Source organism: Leiobunum rupestre, chromosome 8 (assembly GCF_980474605.1).
Source record: "Leiobunum rupestre chromosome 8, qqLeiRupe1.1.hap1, whole genome shotgun sequence".
NCBI classification, from domain to species: Eukaryota; Metazoa; Arthropoda; class Arachnida; order Opiliones; family Sclerosomatidae; genus Leiobunum; species Leiobunum rupestre.
The window spans coordinates 32,266,273-32,279,378 of record NC_143391.1 but is presented as its reverse complement, the minus strand read 5'-3'; the positions used below and the strand labels follow the sequence as shown (position 1 = coordinate 32,279,378).

At 35.2% G+C, this 13,106-nt stretch overlaps 1 protein-coding gene and 1 long non-coding RNA gene across 7 annotated transcripts in view; one reads left to right on the top strand and one right to left on the bottom strand.

The window, feature by feature from the left end:
* Positions 1–2,380: 2,380 nt before the first annotated feature.
* LOC149933218 (rho guanine nucleotide exchange factor 12-like) overlaps positions 2,381–13,106 on the top strand; it is a 44,386-nt gene continuing 33,660 nt past the window's right edge. For 2 of the 6 annotated variants that reach the window (XM_090156851.1, XM_090156850.1), the window contains exons 1-23: positions 2,381–2,545; positions 3,824–3,909; positions 4,043–4,144; positions 4,211–4,260; positions 4,767–4,824; positions 4,890–5,080; positions 5,149–5,229; positions 5,289–5,417; positions 5,489–5,851; positions 6,897–7,145; positions 7,216–7,365; positions 7,553–7,762; positions 8,066–8,188; positions 8,264–8,377; positions 8,437–8,535; positions 8,603–8,648; positions 8,707–8,832; positions 8,901–9,015; positions 9,080–9,251; positions 9,316–9,430; positions 9,513–9,674; positions 10,023–10,109; positions 11,812–11,932. In XM_090156851.1, the coding sequence (XP_090012977.1) occupies positions 2,514–2,545; positions 3,824–3,909; positions 4,043–4,144; positions 4,211–4,260; positions 4,767–4,824; positions 4,890–5,080; positions 5,149–5,229; positions 5,289–5,417; positions 5,489–5,851; positions 6,897–7,145; positions 7,216–7,365; positions 7,553–7,762; positions 8,066–8,188; positions 8,264–8,377; positions 8,437–8,535; positions 8,603–8,648; positions 8,707–8,832; positions 8,901–9,015; positions 9,080–9,251; positions 9,316–9,430; positions 9,513–9,674; positions 10,023–10,109; positions 11,812–11,932 (2,981 nt within the window). In that variant the 5' untranslated portion in view covers positions 2,381–2,513. Of the gene's footprint in view, positions 2,546–2,670; positions 2,697–3,823; positions 3,910–4,042; positions 4,145–4,210; positions 4,261–4,766; positions 4,825–4,889; positions 5,081–5,148; positions 5,230–5,288; positions 5,418–5,488; positions 5,852–6,896; positions 7,146–7,215; positions 7,366–7,552; positions 7,763–8,065; positions 8,189–8,263; positions 8,378–8,436; positions 8,536–8,602; positions 8,649–8,706; positions 8,833–8,900; positions 9,016–9,079; positions 9,252–9,315; positions 9,431–9,512; positions 9,675–10,022; positions 10,110–11,811; positions 11,933–13,106 lie in introns of those variants that run through there. The other 4 variants (XM_090156853.1, XM_090156852.1, XM_090156854.1 and 1 more) reach the window with 4 other exon arrangements.
* LOC149933219 (uncharacterized) lies at positions 5,445–6,460 on the bottom strand. Its single transcript, XR_016473075.1, has 3 exons — positions 6,381–6,460; positions 5,596–5,819; positions 5,445–5,534 (listed from the first exon to the last, which is right to left on the bottom strand). It is a non-coding gene; the product is annotated as an uncharacterized LOC149933219 (long non-coding RNA).

Below are 13,106 nucleotides of genomic sequence, written 5' to 3'. Positions count from 1 at the left end.
CGCCAACGAACCCAGGATTTTAGGCTTAGCTTAATTTATTTATTATGGAGAGTATGACGTTAATATTTTCGATTTAACAATGTTTTATTTGTCAATTGAATATTTTGAACTGTGGAGGTTGAAACATTAGCCCTTTGACGCGGTATTTCTCTGCCGCTAGCCTCACACACTTAGCCCTATAAACAGTCTACGAATTAAAATATGTATCTTAGTTTTATTATATTTCTTTCGACTAATTGTTATAGTTTTGTTTGTATAAAGGATCCAATTTGTCAGTAAGCTCGAAAGCTTCACTTTCCTCGGCCACTTTCGTGATTAAAGACTATAAAGAGTAAAGAATGCATGGATTTAGCTATGGCACAAGAACCGCGACTTATACAAAATAAACGCGGCAAATATGGTTCGGCTTTTTATAGAGGGAAAAGCTACGGCACATAGCGCATGCATAGTCGTTCTTTTTATCTAGAAGATAATTTACCCACCTGCATGGACACTAATTGCGTTGCCGTCAGCACAAATAACATATAACACATAAGATTTCCATTAATTCAATAATTTTTCCAAAGCAAACATTAAAAATTTTTAAAAACGTATTTTTTTGATCCGTTTAGACCATAGATATAAGAAATGTATATCAAGGTCTAGATAAATTTCGGGGCGTCTAAGCCATTGAGTTGAGAGGTCCAATCAAAACGTCGGATTTCAGTATTTCGCGAAACAAGTTTTTAAAAATAAGAATACTGTCGTCTGCTCCCATCGGCGTCCCAAATGACGAGAAAACGTTATCATTCTACCCGTGGCGCCGTCTATCTCTCAATGGTTCGTTCAAATAAGACGCGTTTTCAAGAAAAAGGATTTTTTTTCTTCAAAATAATGGATGGCGCCACGGGTCATATGATAACGTTTGCTTGTCATTTTAGAGCAGACGGCACATTCGTATTTTTCAAAAACTTGTTTCGCGGGGAGCAGATTTGATTGGATCTCTAGATTAATATTCCCAACTCAATGGTCTAAGCCTAACATAAAATACGGAATAAGCGTATTTTGAAATGACGTTTTAGCGCGCGACACTACAGGTACCTGTCTTGGGCACACAGCCTTCTTTGCGTGCTTTTTTGACCATAACATGTAGAGGTATTTTCACACGCAAAATGAATTTTAAAAGCCGTCAATTGACACCTAGCAGACACCGAGGAAGGCACGTGACCAAGAGCGCGAGCTCTCTTAGCATTTTAGTACTAAGTCCGCAGGTCGTAGTCTTTAGACACCATCTGTTAGTGACTTTTAGTATAATTTTTAAGCAGGAGACAATGGCTCTCGCGACGATAGCGCGAGCTTTCTTACCGATAGATAGCGTCTTATAAGGATAGCCTGCAGAAATTACGCGTTTCTGCTAGCTGTCACCTCCGTATTCACTCCCTTTGAAATATTTTATCTAGACCTTTATATACGTTTCCTATATCTATGGTTTAGACGGCTGAAAATGACAAATTTCCAGTCCTTAGCCACGTTATAATATATGCGGCCATTGGCAAACACTATCATTAAAAAACATGCGTTGTGTAATACTTATGTATTTCAAAATTCTGTTTCGTGATTTCAGGGTAAGTATTCAAGACGAACGCTCTCTATTGGTTGCCGTTGAAAACTAGATAGGTAGACCTTGGATTAATAATAGAAGCTAACGCGTAGCTTCTATTATTAATCCAAGGGTAGACGCTAGGGTGGTGGCCAGTAGCGTAAGGACGTGTTAAGGTATGCAATAAATAATAAAAAATCTTCAAGGAAATTGCCAAGAAGTAATATTTTCGAGAACCAGGACCTGCAAGTGTAATAATAATAACCTGGTTAATAGTAAACCCTTTTTGCATGCCGTACAAGTGAAAAGTTTACATTATTTCAACAAGCACTATACGAACAGTAACTTGCAGGTCCTGGCTCTCGGAAATATTACTTCTTGGCAATACCCTTGAAAATGTTTTATTGAAACGTATATTTCCATTGACTACCAATTAGGTTACCTGGTTTCTTTTTGGCAGTCCACCGTCCATGAGGATTTTGTTCTCCTAAAAACTTGATAATATCCCCTGATAATATGACGACAAGACCTAAATGGCCATCCTATTTTCTTTGGCTTTTGCAATGCTGCCAGATGCTAGAAAATACCTTTTCGGTTTGACTTAAAATATATCATCACCTTAAATCATACTCTCAGATCTTTTCATTAGTTATGGAAAGTTCCGGTTAGTTATTTATTTACATTCAATTATTAACTAATTGATGTACATCTATTTAATAATCTGTTTTTGTCATTGGGAAGTTTTTAATATCATCTAACTGAACTGAATCAAATGAGCTGAACTGTTGATTGTAACCACTCCGTCATGAGAGCGTCTTTAGTTCAGCAGCCATGTTAGTTTTCGAAATGTTTTTTTATTGTATTTTTCGAATTAATTAAGTGTAAACAAATCGAACCTTAGCGGTAATGTAGTTTTAATTTGCGCAAGTTAATTATGGAGACTCCAACTAGTGGCTTACATGACAAGTTAGTGAAACTTCCTTTTTGTATCATCGTTTTACGTGTAATGACGAATCCGTCATCACTCCTGAATCCTGAACCTTTGAAGCCAAGGCTTACTAAGTCCAGACGTCCAGTACTCTATTAGTTATTATTCAGGTCCTTCCATGAAGCCTAGGTCTTCAAAGAATTTTGCAGTTATTTTTATTATTGTTTAAAATGGGTGTAGGCTTCTTTCCAAATATAAAGTTATATATTAGGTTATAGTGTAACCAAAATTAGGATTGCAGTCTTGTATTGTTACCTTAAGATTTATCAAAATACCTTGAGTATTGTTACTATCTGCCCCACCTACAAAAGGCCATAATTCAGCATTATTTACCCTGTAAATCCATCATCGAGTCACATAAACAAGGAATGCTATCAAACTATTACAAGGTTTTTTAATTAAATTTGTGGCTAGCTTTTTTTCAAAGAAAAGTATACTAACAATTTATTAATATTAAGATTCATTTACATGAAATAAGTAGTAGCTATTGATTTAACTGTGGATATTACAGGCAAAACTGGGGTTTAAATTCAGTTTCTTGACTCTTATATCTCATTCTCGATTCTTGGTTTTCAGTTTTTAAACTCTAGTATAAGCATTGTAATCCATCTTGGGCCTGTTAACTTTATAAACATTTCATCATTTCTAACTAATTTTTACTTCTTTAATTTCTTATCACAACTATGTTATTACTAATTTTCTTGTGTTGATGTAGCTCTTAGTTTCCCACCCTTTCAATGTAACAAAAAACTTAGGTAAAGACTGTATCATTTTGTAACTTTTAGGTTGGTTTATAACTTTTTTGAATAGTGTTTTAGATAAATGTCTTTACCAATTCCTATTTTATTTAATTTAGCACACATAAACAAATAGCAGAGGCATGAAGTAATCTGCATACCCTTTGCATAAAATATTTTAAAGCATCTCAAAAATAAAAATCTCAACTTTTGCCGTACACATTACTTTCTTTTCTGTATGGTTGGTGCTGAAATCTGTCCCCTCATTTAGTTTAACTGTAATAGTTAGCAGGGATGCTAATTGCTATGTAGCTTAATTTTGCCTTCATGGATATCAGCCAAGAACTGAAGTGTACATTTGCTTCTATAATTATTATTTTACAGGGTATATTAAACATTGTAAACATAAGATCACACTTTTGCTTATGAACCCCATTTTTTTTTAACTCCCCTGACACAGCATTGAAAACTTTTAATTCAATGCTGCTATTATTTAATAACGTTATGTTCTCCCATTAGGTTGGGCAGTCTAAGTAAATGTGATTTAATGCTTAACAGAAAAGATGAACCTAATGGTAAAACCATGGAACCAGTAGAAGCTTCAGGTAATTATATATTTTATTTTGTACATATTCCACTAGGAAATTACACTATAATATTAAATCTGTGAAAGCCATAAGCCCAAAAGGCTTACTGAAATAGCCTGGTTATTTATATGAAAAAATTTCCTTTGCTCAGGAGATCTGGTTCAGAGGTGTGTTATAATCCAAAGGGATGAGAAGGGATATGGCCTTACAGTTTCTGGAGATAATCCAGTTTTTGTTCAAGTTGTAAAAGAAGGTATGTATTCTTTTGAATAATTAATTGACACAATGTTTATTTTTTCTTTTTTCAAACAACTTTTAGATGGAGCAGCCGCAAGAGCTGGTGTTCTTCAAGGGGATCGAATCATTAAAGTATTTATTATCATGCATTTTTCGTATAACTCTTTGGCTCGTGTATAGTGTAAAACCCACATCCTTCCTTTGACTATTATTATTTTTTATGGGAAAATAACCTGATGTGGTAGTACTATATTTGCTTTAATCTTATTCCATGTATACGCAGAACAATATCCATGAGTATTTATGACCAAACTTGATTATTGCTAAAATAATATTTTTTAAATTTTTAATGTTTGTTCGAATTGGCTGCTCAAACACTCATGTTAAGCTTTCTTTTCTTTTATTTTGAGAACAAACTTATGGTGTTGGGCAAAGGCTTTCTTTAATGGAAAATGATAAAATTTAGATATTTGAAACCTGTAAAAAGATTTATTAACCAAAATAATACTAATGATCATTATTTTGCAAACAACGATAATAATAAATTTATTTCTTAAGAATTGATGAAGTATTAATAGCACTCTTCTAATTTGAGCCTGAATACCAGACTTTGAATTTTTTTTTTATTATCCCAACAGGTTAATGGAACCCTAGTCACACAATCCAACCATCAGGAAGTAGTTAAACTTATCAAGTGTGAGTAATATTTCACCTATTCAATTTTGTTTAACCAACGTTTTGACCTGTGATTTTATTTTTAGCTGGGTCTTACGTGGCTCTGACTTTGTTAGGAAAGTCACCAGGTCAAAGTGGTGGAAATGGTGGTGGTAGTAGTGGGAGGAATAATCAAGTTATACCCATCAATATTCCCTCCCACTCACCAGTTGGTCAAACTCCGGCAAACCGGCTCTCATCTTCATCCGAAAGGATTACTGGACCAAAACCAGTTGATGTGAGTCTTATCAAGATGTTATTAATCTAAATTTCAATTTGTTCTTTTTACGAATTTGTGTATTTTAGCCTGAAAAGCAGCAGGAAGTGACCAATACTAGAATTCACACTATTAAAAAGATGTATGATAAGGAATTGGTATTTTTAGAGGTAAATTACTATTGAGTAATGAAAAGAATGACATAATTTATTTGAGCTATTTTATTCAGAATTTACAAACAGAGTTTTCAAAAAATCCTAGTGATATTATGTGTCAACAAATTAATAGTGCAACGAAAAGAGTAAAAACTCTAGAGGAGCAATTAATAAGCCTGACTGGTTATCATCCCGAACATACGGTGAAGAAATGAAGCTTTTGAATATTTCGTTAACAATGTAAATAAACGTGTTTCTATTTTGTTTCTTGCAGGTACCACGCTCACCTCGATCCCCTCCTACCCTCCGACAGTGCCATTCTGAAAGTTCAAGACCTACACACTCAAACAGTCCTGCTCATGGTCATGGCAAGCAACTTACCCATCAGACTTCAGCTCCTGCGTTGCAAAAGCCTGAACGTTCACCGGGTCTTCCCTCTGATGATACGATATTTAAGCCTCCATCATCTCCCCCTCTCCCCATGTCTCATCCTCCTTTGGCTCATCACGGCAGGCAAAACAATAGAACCGTTACTATCAATGAAAATTGGGCTGGTTTTCCAGGAGCTCGACCAATTACAGTTTCAACCTCTCTAGAAAATCTGTCTAAAAACAACTCTAATAAGGCTACAACATGGGTATGAGCTTTAGTAGTTTTTTCTTATTATATAGGGCTGTGCGAGTACTCGGTTTCGAGTCAGTGTCTGGTACTCAGACTCGAGACTCTAAAGTCGTTTTTCTAGAACTCAATCAGGTTCTTAGGTCCTTTGCCAAAGCTTAAAAATTAATCTAAGTGAACTTGAGTTTATAAATAAAATATACCTGGCGAGTTCATTATTATCTGGCTATTCTTTTTTTGCTTAGCTTCCAAATATTCCGCAAACAATTTGCTTTAGTAGGACTTCAATATTTATCACAGAAGCGATACATCCCTGATAAAAGTGATAATAAAATTTAGTTTTCGAGAATTTTTTTAATTTTTGATACCAATTGAAAATTTCAAGTTAGTCATATAAATTTAATAATTAGTTAAGTACATAATGAATAATTAGTTAAAATATTTTTTTTTCTGATTTTAAATGGTTAGGATAAAATTTTGGGCTCTAATTGGAGTCTATTAGAAAATTTGGACTTGATTTGGCCTGAAAAGAGTGAAAATCCCCTTACTTATGGACTTGAAGACTTGAATGAGTATTGAAAGTCCCATTTTCCAAGACTCGGGACTTGACTCAAAACCTAAAAAACTGTACTCTCACACCCCAAGTATTATAAGCTGAGGAATTTCTAAAGATAACTAATCAGATTTTCCATTTGTTAAATTATATGGAAACCCTGTAACCTACATTCCCTGCTTTTGAGGTGGTAATTCCCTGTTTCAAGATAACTTTTATCTTTTTTAAGCTCAATCTTTGATATTATATGAAATTATTTATTCATTTTTCATTTCCTTAGCAAACCAAACTTGTTATGTATTTTTACGCTTAACTTGGATGTTTAATATACTTAAAGTGGGTTCCTTAATTTAATAACAATTTGAAAAAATTAGGTTCATCACGGTATCTAGAATGTGTTGAATTATTTTTTTACACTTGATAAGAATGATGTCTATCAAAATGGTCATAGAGATAACTTATCGTAGGGATGAAAGAGTGAAATTTTTTAAGTTCTTATCTTTTGTTTTAGCCGCATGTTGGGCCAACACATTCCCGACAAAGCTCCAGTCCCGAGTCACTGCTTCATAACATACAGGGTTTGCAGCAGCATTCTCATCCAGATCGAAAGAAAGTTACCTCCCCCGAATGGTCACTGACACGATCCCATAGTGAACTTGGGCAACAGTGTTATCCGAGGAAAATGAGTGCTAATGAGGCCTTACATGACTGTGATGGTTCTAATAATAAGTCCTGGCGACCTTCTAATTTGCCTTATCGGGTGAGTTTTTTTTTTTTTTACCATTTGGTTTGGTTTGTAATAAAATTTTTGAAAAATGTTTCTACAACAGGGTACATCTTTTCGTCACTCTGACTACTCGCAGAGTCCCCACAATTCTCCTCCCGGTACTCCTCCACCAAATTCTGTAGATATGTCACATAATCCAGATAACTATGACGTGAAGGGAATTGATGTAGACGATTTCTTTGGAGTGGAAGAGGTTTGTTATTTAATCTTATTTAAAAACATTTTCTCTATTTATTGTCTTGTAGTATTTATGTGTGAGTGATTGTATTTTCTATCTTACATTGTTTTTTGTCTTTAATTTAATTTGAATTACACATTTACTTAACTTGATATGGTGATGATGAACTTATCTTAAGCTTTGTTAATACTAACCTGTTTAGGGTGCATGTGTTCAAGCTTCTACTTCAGAGAGCATGCATGCTGCATCTTTGAATGGGTCGATTTCTTTGGGGAATTTGAATGAATCGAGATCAAAGTTTCTGGAAACTATTTCTCCTTTATCTCCACATTTTTTTCGTGATGATTCTGTTCATAATGCATCTACACCTGAATCATCATCCTCCTTAACATCACCTACAGGGTTCTTTAAGGTACATAATGCGTTTAGGATCGGAGGTGTCATTTTTACATTTTAAATTATTAATTGGTGCATAATGAGGTGGCTTTTTAAAGACTTGTGCGAAAGCCAACTTTGACTTAGTTTATGCCTGAATTAAGCTTATGCGCAGTCGTGCAGTAAGAAATAAGCGGTTAGATATGTTGGGTTATAAAGATAAGAAAATGTATATGAAAGCATTTCTTTTACTGCTCACCCTTTAACAAAGCAACTCATTTACTTAACACCAAACTGGAGCTTCTTAAACGTTTATTGAGAATATTCATGTTTCTTGTAGTATGGAACTCCACCTGAAGATCAGTCTTCACCGACGGGTTCCATTCTTACACATACGGGGTCCAAAATTGGTCAGGCTCCTTTTATTGTGGGCATGGAAGATGATGAAATGTCATCTGACGAAGTACGGTTCAAAATTAATCATATTTACCTAGTAAAAAAATTCGTGAAAAGGTTTTTCATTGTATTTTATTTCCAGGGTGCTAGTAATGATCATGGGCCTTTCAATAGTCTCTGGAAATTACTAAAGAATCAAGCTCACTTAGCTGTCTTTATGCAATATTTAATATTAAACCGTAGTCCTGCTAGTTTGGTAAGGTGTCAGAGTAATAACTATTGAATGATTTCAAAATTAAAATTTTCTTCTTTCAGTTTTTCTATATAATTTCCAACCTGTTTGAAGCTGGAACGGGGAAAGAAATGAAAAAGTGGGCCTATGAAATCCATTCAACGTTTTTAGTTCCAAGAGCTGTAGGTGTCTACTTTTTTAAAAAGGTGTGAGTTTTGTATAGCACTAATAGCAAATTTTATTGTTTAGCCGCTGCAAGTGATAAATATTGATGAAACAATCCTACATGAAATAGGTATTTGGAAGTTTTTTATGTTCAGCTTTTATTTTTATTTAAATTGTTATCTTTTCAGATGATTGTTTACAGAATCACTTGGAAAAAGAGGATATTCTTCGACCCCTTTTCAGGAAAGCCAAGAAGAAGGCTAGGGAACATTTAAATACTCTTTTAGCAGAGTTTAGGAACAAAAGAGCTATAGGTAAAAGTTTCAAATCCTTTTTCCTTCTCACACATTTATTAAATTTATTTATTGGTATTTCTAATCAGGTTTGGGTAACATATATGGCCCCCGTGATTATCAACTTGAAGAAGCAATTCACGATAAAAATAAGGAGCTCAGGATTATTGAACAAGTTTTAGTTCCGTCTTTGGAGAAAATATCGTAAGTCAATTATTCGCAATTTGATTGTGATAAAGTATAAAAAATTACAATGCATTCTATGCAGTGAGGATCCGGAAACCGTATCTGATGAAGATTCTGCCCTGGCTTCCTCTCTCGCAACCATTTTAAAACAGTTTGGGGTCAAAGGGCAACAGGCTTTGAGTTTGATTGATAAATGGCCAACATTTGTTGCAAAGGAAAAATCAAGACTCAAGTTTCTGTCAAGAAATAAGAAGGTAAATTCACAGTTTTGAAATGCGCTGTTTGGTCAGAGATTTCTTACTGTTTACTATATTCCAGAGTGTCTTAGTTCAAAATCATCAGTTTCTCCCTCAACATTATTGTTCAGTGACTTACTGTAATCATTGCCAGAACATTATTTGGGGAGTTGGAAATCAGGGTTATCAGTGTCAACGTAAGTATTATATTGCCATTGCGGAAGTTTTTTACTGATGTTACATTTCTTATTAATAAGGTTAATTTGTTACATTTTTTAGACTGTGAGATGAATATCCATAAATCTTGTGTTAAGGTTGTGGAGGAGTCCTGTATAGGTGCCTTGAAAAGTAAAAAAGACAAAAGAAGAGATCGTTATTCTGGTCTTATGGATAATATAATTGGAAAAAGCAGAAAACAAAGTCAACCTAACATATCTGCGAGTGAGAACACATTTTTCTATTTTGACAAAATTTTAGTGCCCGGAAACTTTCTATTTTAGTTTAAATATCTGCAAATCTTTGAAAAAATTTTAACTGCTTTGAATCGTGTGGTTTTATTATAGAATGCACATCAGCCTATAGGAATTTTTATGGGTTATTATTTTAGTACGTCCAATCTGGTTTCAAAGACCTTTTGACTTTTTGGGCTCAAAGCTTAGAAATCAGTGAAAGAGGTAAAAGCGTAGCTTAGAGTTAGAATGGGTGGGCTGTCGCGAGCAGTGTTTAAAATGAAATAAAAGTATCTTTTTGGTTGTATGATTGGTAAGAAAAGGCATATTTTATTTGTAGTTGAACGAGCGAAGCGTTTTAATGAAGAAGCTCAAAACATGGATCCAAATTACCAGGGCCATGACAATATGCATATCATTGATCCTAGTAAGTATTGTCTTTTAAGTATCGTACAAGGTTAAATTGGGAGTCAAGGTCGGGGATGGGAAAGAATAAAAAATTATTTATTATTCAAAAGTAGAATAATTAGCTATATGTAATAATTATTGTGTTTTGTTGTTGCTCAGTTTAACATCTTGGCAATGTTTTTTGCCAAATTAAAATTTTCTAATATGCTCTAATCAGTTACTGTTAAATTAATAGGAAAAAATGTTTTATTCACTTTCGGGAATTAACCACCCCCTATTTGGAAGAAAACCCAATTTGGAAATTAACCACCCCCTATTTGGAAGAAAACCCAATTTGGAAATTAACCACCCCCTATTTGGAAGAAAACCCAATTTGGAAATTAACCACCCCCTATTTGGAAGAAAACCCAATTTGGAAATTAACCACCCCCTATTTGGAAGAAAACCCAATTTGGAAATTAACCACCCTGACCCGATTGGGAAGTAAACCCAACTTGTAAATTAACCACCCTGACCTGATTGGGAAATAAACCCAACTTGGAAATTAACCACCCTGACCCTATTTGGAAGAAAACCCAACTTGGAAATTAACCACCCTGACCCTATTTGGAAGAAAACCCAACTTTGAAATTAACCACCCTGACCCGTTTGGGAAGAAAACCCAACTTGGAAATTAACCACCCTGACCCGTTTGGGAAGAAAACCCAACTTTGAAATTAACCACCCTGACCCGTTTGGGAAGAAAACCCAACTTGGAAATTAACCACCCTGACCCGTTTGGGAAGAAAACCCAACTTGGAAATTAACCACCCTGACCCGTTTGGGAAGAAAACCCAACTTTGAAATTAACCACCCTGACCCGTTTGGGAAGAAAACCCAACTTGGAAATTAACCACCCTGACCCGTTTGGGAAGAAAACCCAACTTTGAAATTAACCACCCTGACCCGATTGGGAAGAAAACCCAACTTTGAAATTAACCACCCTGACCCGTTTGGGAAGAAAACTCAACTTTGAAATTAACCACCCTGACCCGTTTGGGAAGAAAACCCAACTTTGAAATTAACCACCCTGACCCGTTTGGGAAGAAAACCCAACTTGGAAATTAACCACCCTGACCCGTTTGGGAAGAAAACCCAACTTTGAAATTAACCACCCTGACCCGTTTGGGAAGAAAACCCAACTTGGAAATTAACCACCCTGACCCGTTTGGGAAGAAAACCCAACTTTGAAATTAACCACCCTGACCCGTTTGGGAAGAAAACCCAACTTGGAAATTAACCACCCTGACCCGTTTGGGAAGAAAACCCAACTTTGAAATTAACCACCCTGACCCGATTGGGAAGAAAACCCAACTTTGAAATTAACCACCATGACCCGATTGGGAAGAAAACCCCACTTGGAAATTAACCACCATGACCTGATTGGGAAGAAAACCCCACTTTACAATTGACCACACTGACTCACAAGGAGAGTACCCAATTCAAAGTCGGGCGTATATGAGATATGAAATTTTCCAAAAGGTCTCGTTGCACTACCCATTTGATATGCCATGGCAACCGAAAATATCTTAATAAACACCTTGGGTACTCTCCTTGTCAGTCCTCTGGAAGAAAACCCAGGGTTTGAGGTTCCCCAAACGAACACTATTGCATTTTTAGTTGGATTTTGGATATCAGCATTTAATTTTTCGACTAAATATACACCATTATATTAATTTTAGTTGAACGAAGTAATTCTGCTGCTCAGAGACCAGATAAACCTCGGGAAAGGTTTGAAGCTGACGACACTATACCTTTGGGGATACCACCTGGTGTAGCTGAAAATATTGGAAAGATTCATCCGTGAGTATTATAATTTTTTTTAATTATATATATTTATGACTGTTGTTAGGGGGGAGGGATATATTATCACTAAAATGCCAGTTGTCTAATTTTTAAATTGGAAAGTAAGAACTTTGATACTTATGGTTAGACGAGTGCCATTCCAGAAAATTAAATAACCCTCTGACCCTACCATTCTCTAATATTATTGTTTTGTTAATGTTTTAAAGATATTAACTCCTCGTTTTTCTAGTAAGTAGGGCGTCCCCAAAAAGAAAAACAGGCTTTTTTATAAGGGAGTAGCAAGAAATCCCTGTTTTACTAAGTTTCCCCTTCAGGGCTTATTATTCCGAATACATAATTTTTTTCGCGAGCGCAACAATTATCCAGCTTTTTAATAAAAGCAAATTAAGACCGGGCTCTTTCCATTTACAAACCCGCAGGCTTATGCTATTTAATTGAATGGGTATCTGCTTTTTCTTTTCTCGCCAATGCGCCACTTGCTATTGAGATTTGTAATAAGAAGTGTGTTGGTGTCATTGCTTTAGGTGACAACGACAATCGCGGGTTTCTTTACTTTTGAAGCACCTATTCCAAAACGGTTTTTGGCACCTTCCCCATTTTAAGCCCTGAAAACCATTCCCATATACTCATATAGGAGATTTTTTCCCGGTAGAAGATGGTGGTATGTTTGCTCAATGCACACACAAAACGTCAAGCGCTTCGTTGTACCTTAAGTAACAGAGCTAAAGTCAAGTAAATCTAAAAACGCCATTTGAGAAAAATTAGTTTAAAATAATAGCCATACTAACATAATTAAAATATACAGAAAGTGTTCAAAATTATTAAAAATATAAGTAATTAGTTACACTAGTGCAAAACAATAGGACGCGTTTAGTTTAGCATCAGTCGGTAACTGTTTATGGGCGCTATTATGCGTGGGTTTTATGTCAGATGAGACTGAAATCACTTGAATAAGAATTTCTGTCAAAAGTCACTTATCTCTACTTGCTTGAAATATGCCCTCAGCGATTGGGAAACTGCCTGAAAGGTTAAGAATAGGTGTTTTTATAAATTAACGTGGCCTTATTGTTTGAATGTAGCTTTAGCTTTGGTAATATTACGAGCGCGCGCTTAGGGCGCGAGATACCTCGGATTTTTACGTGCAAACCAAAAAAAAGTTCGGCAAGCGTAG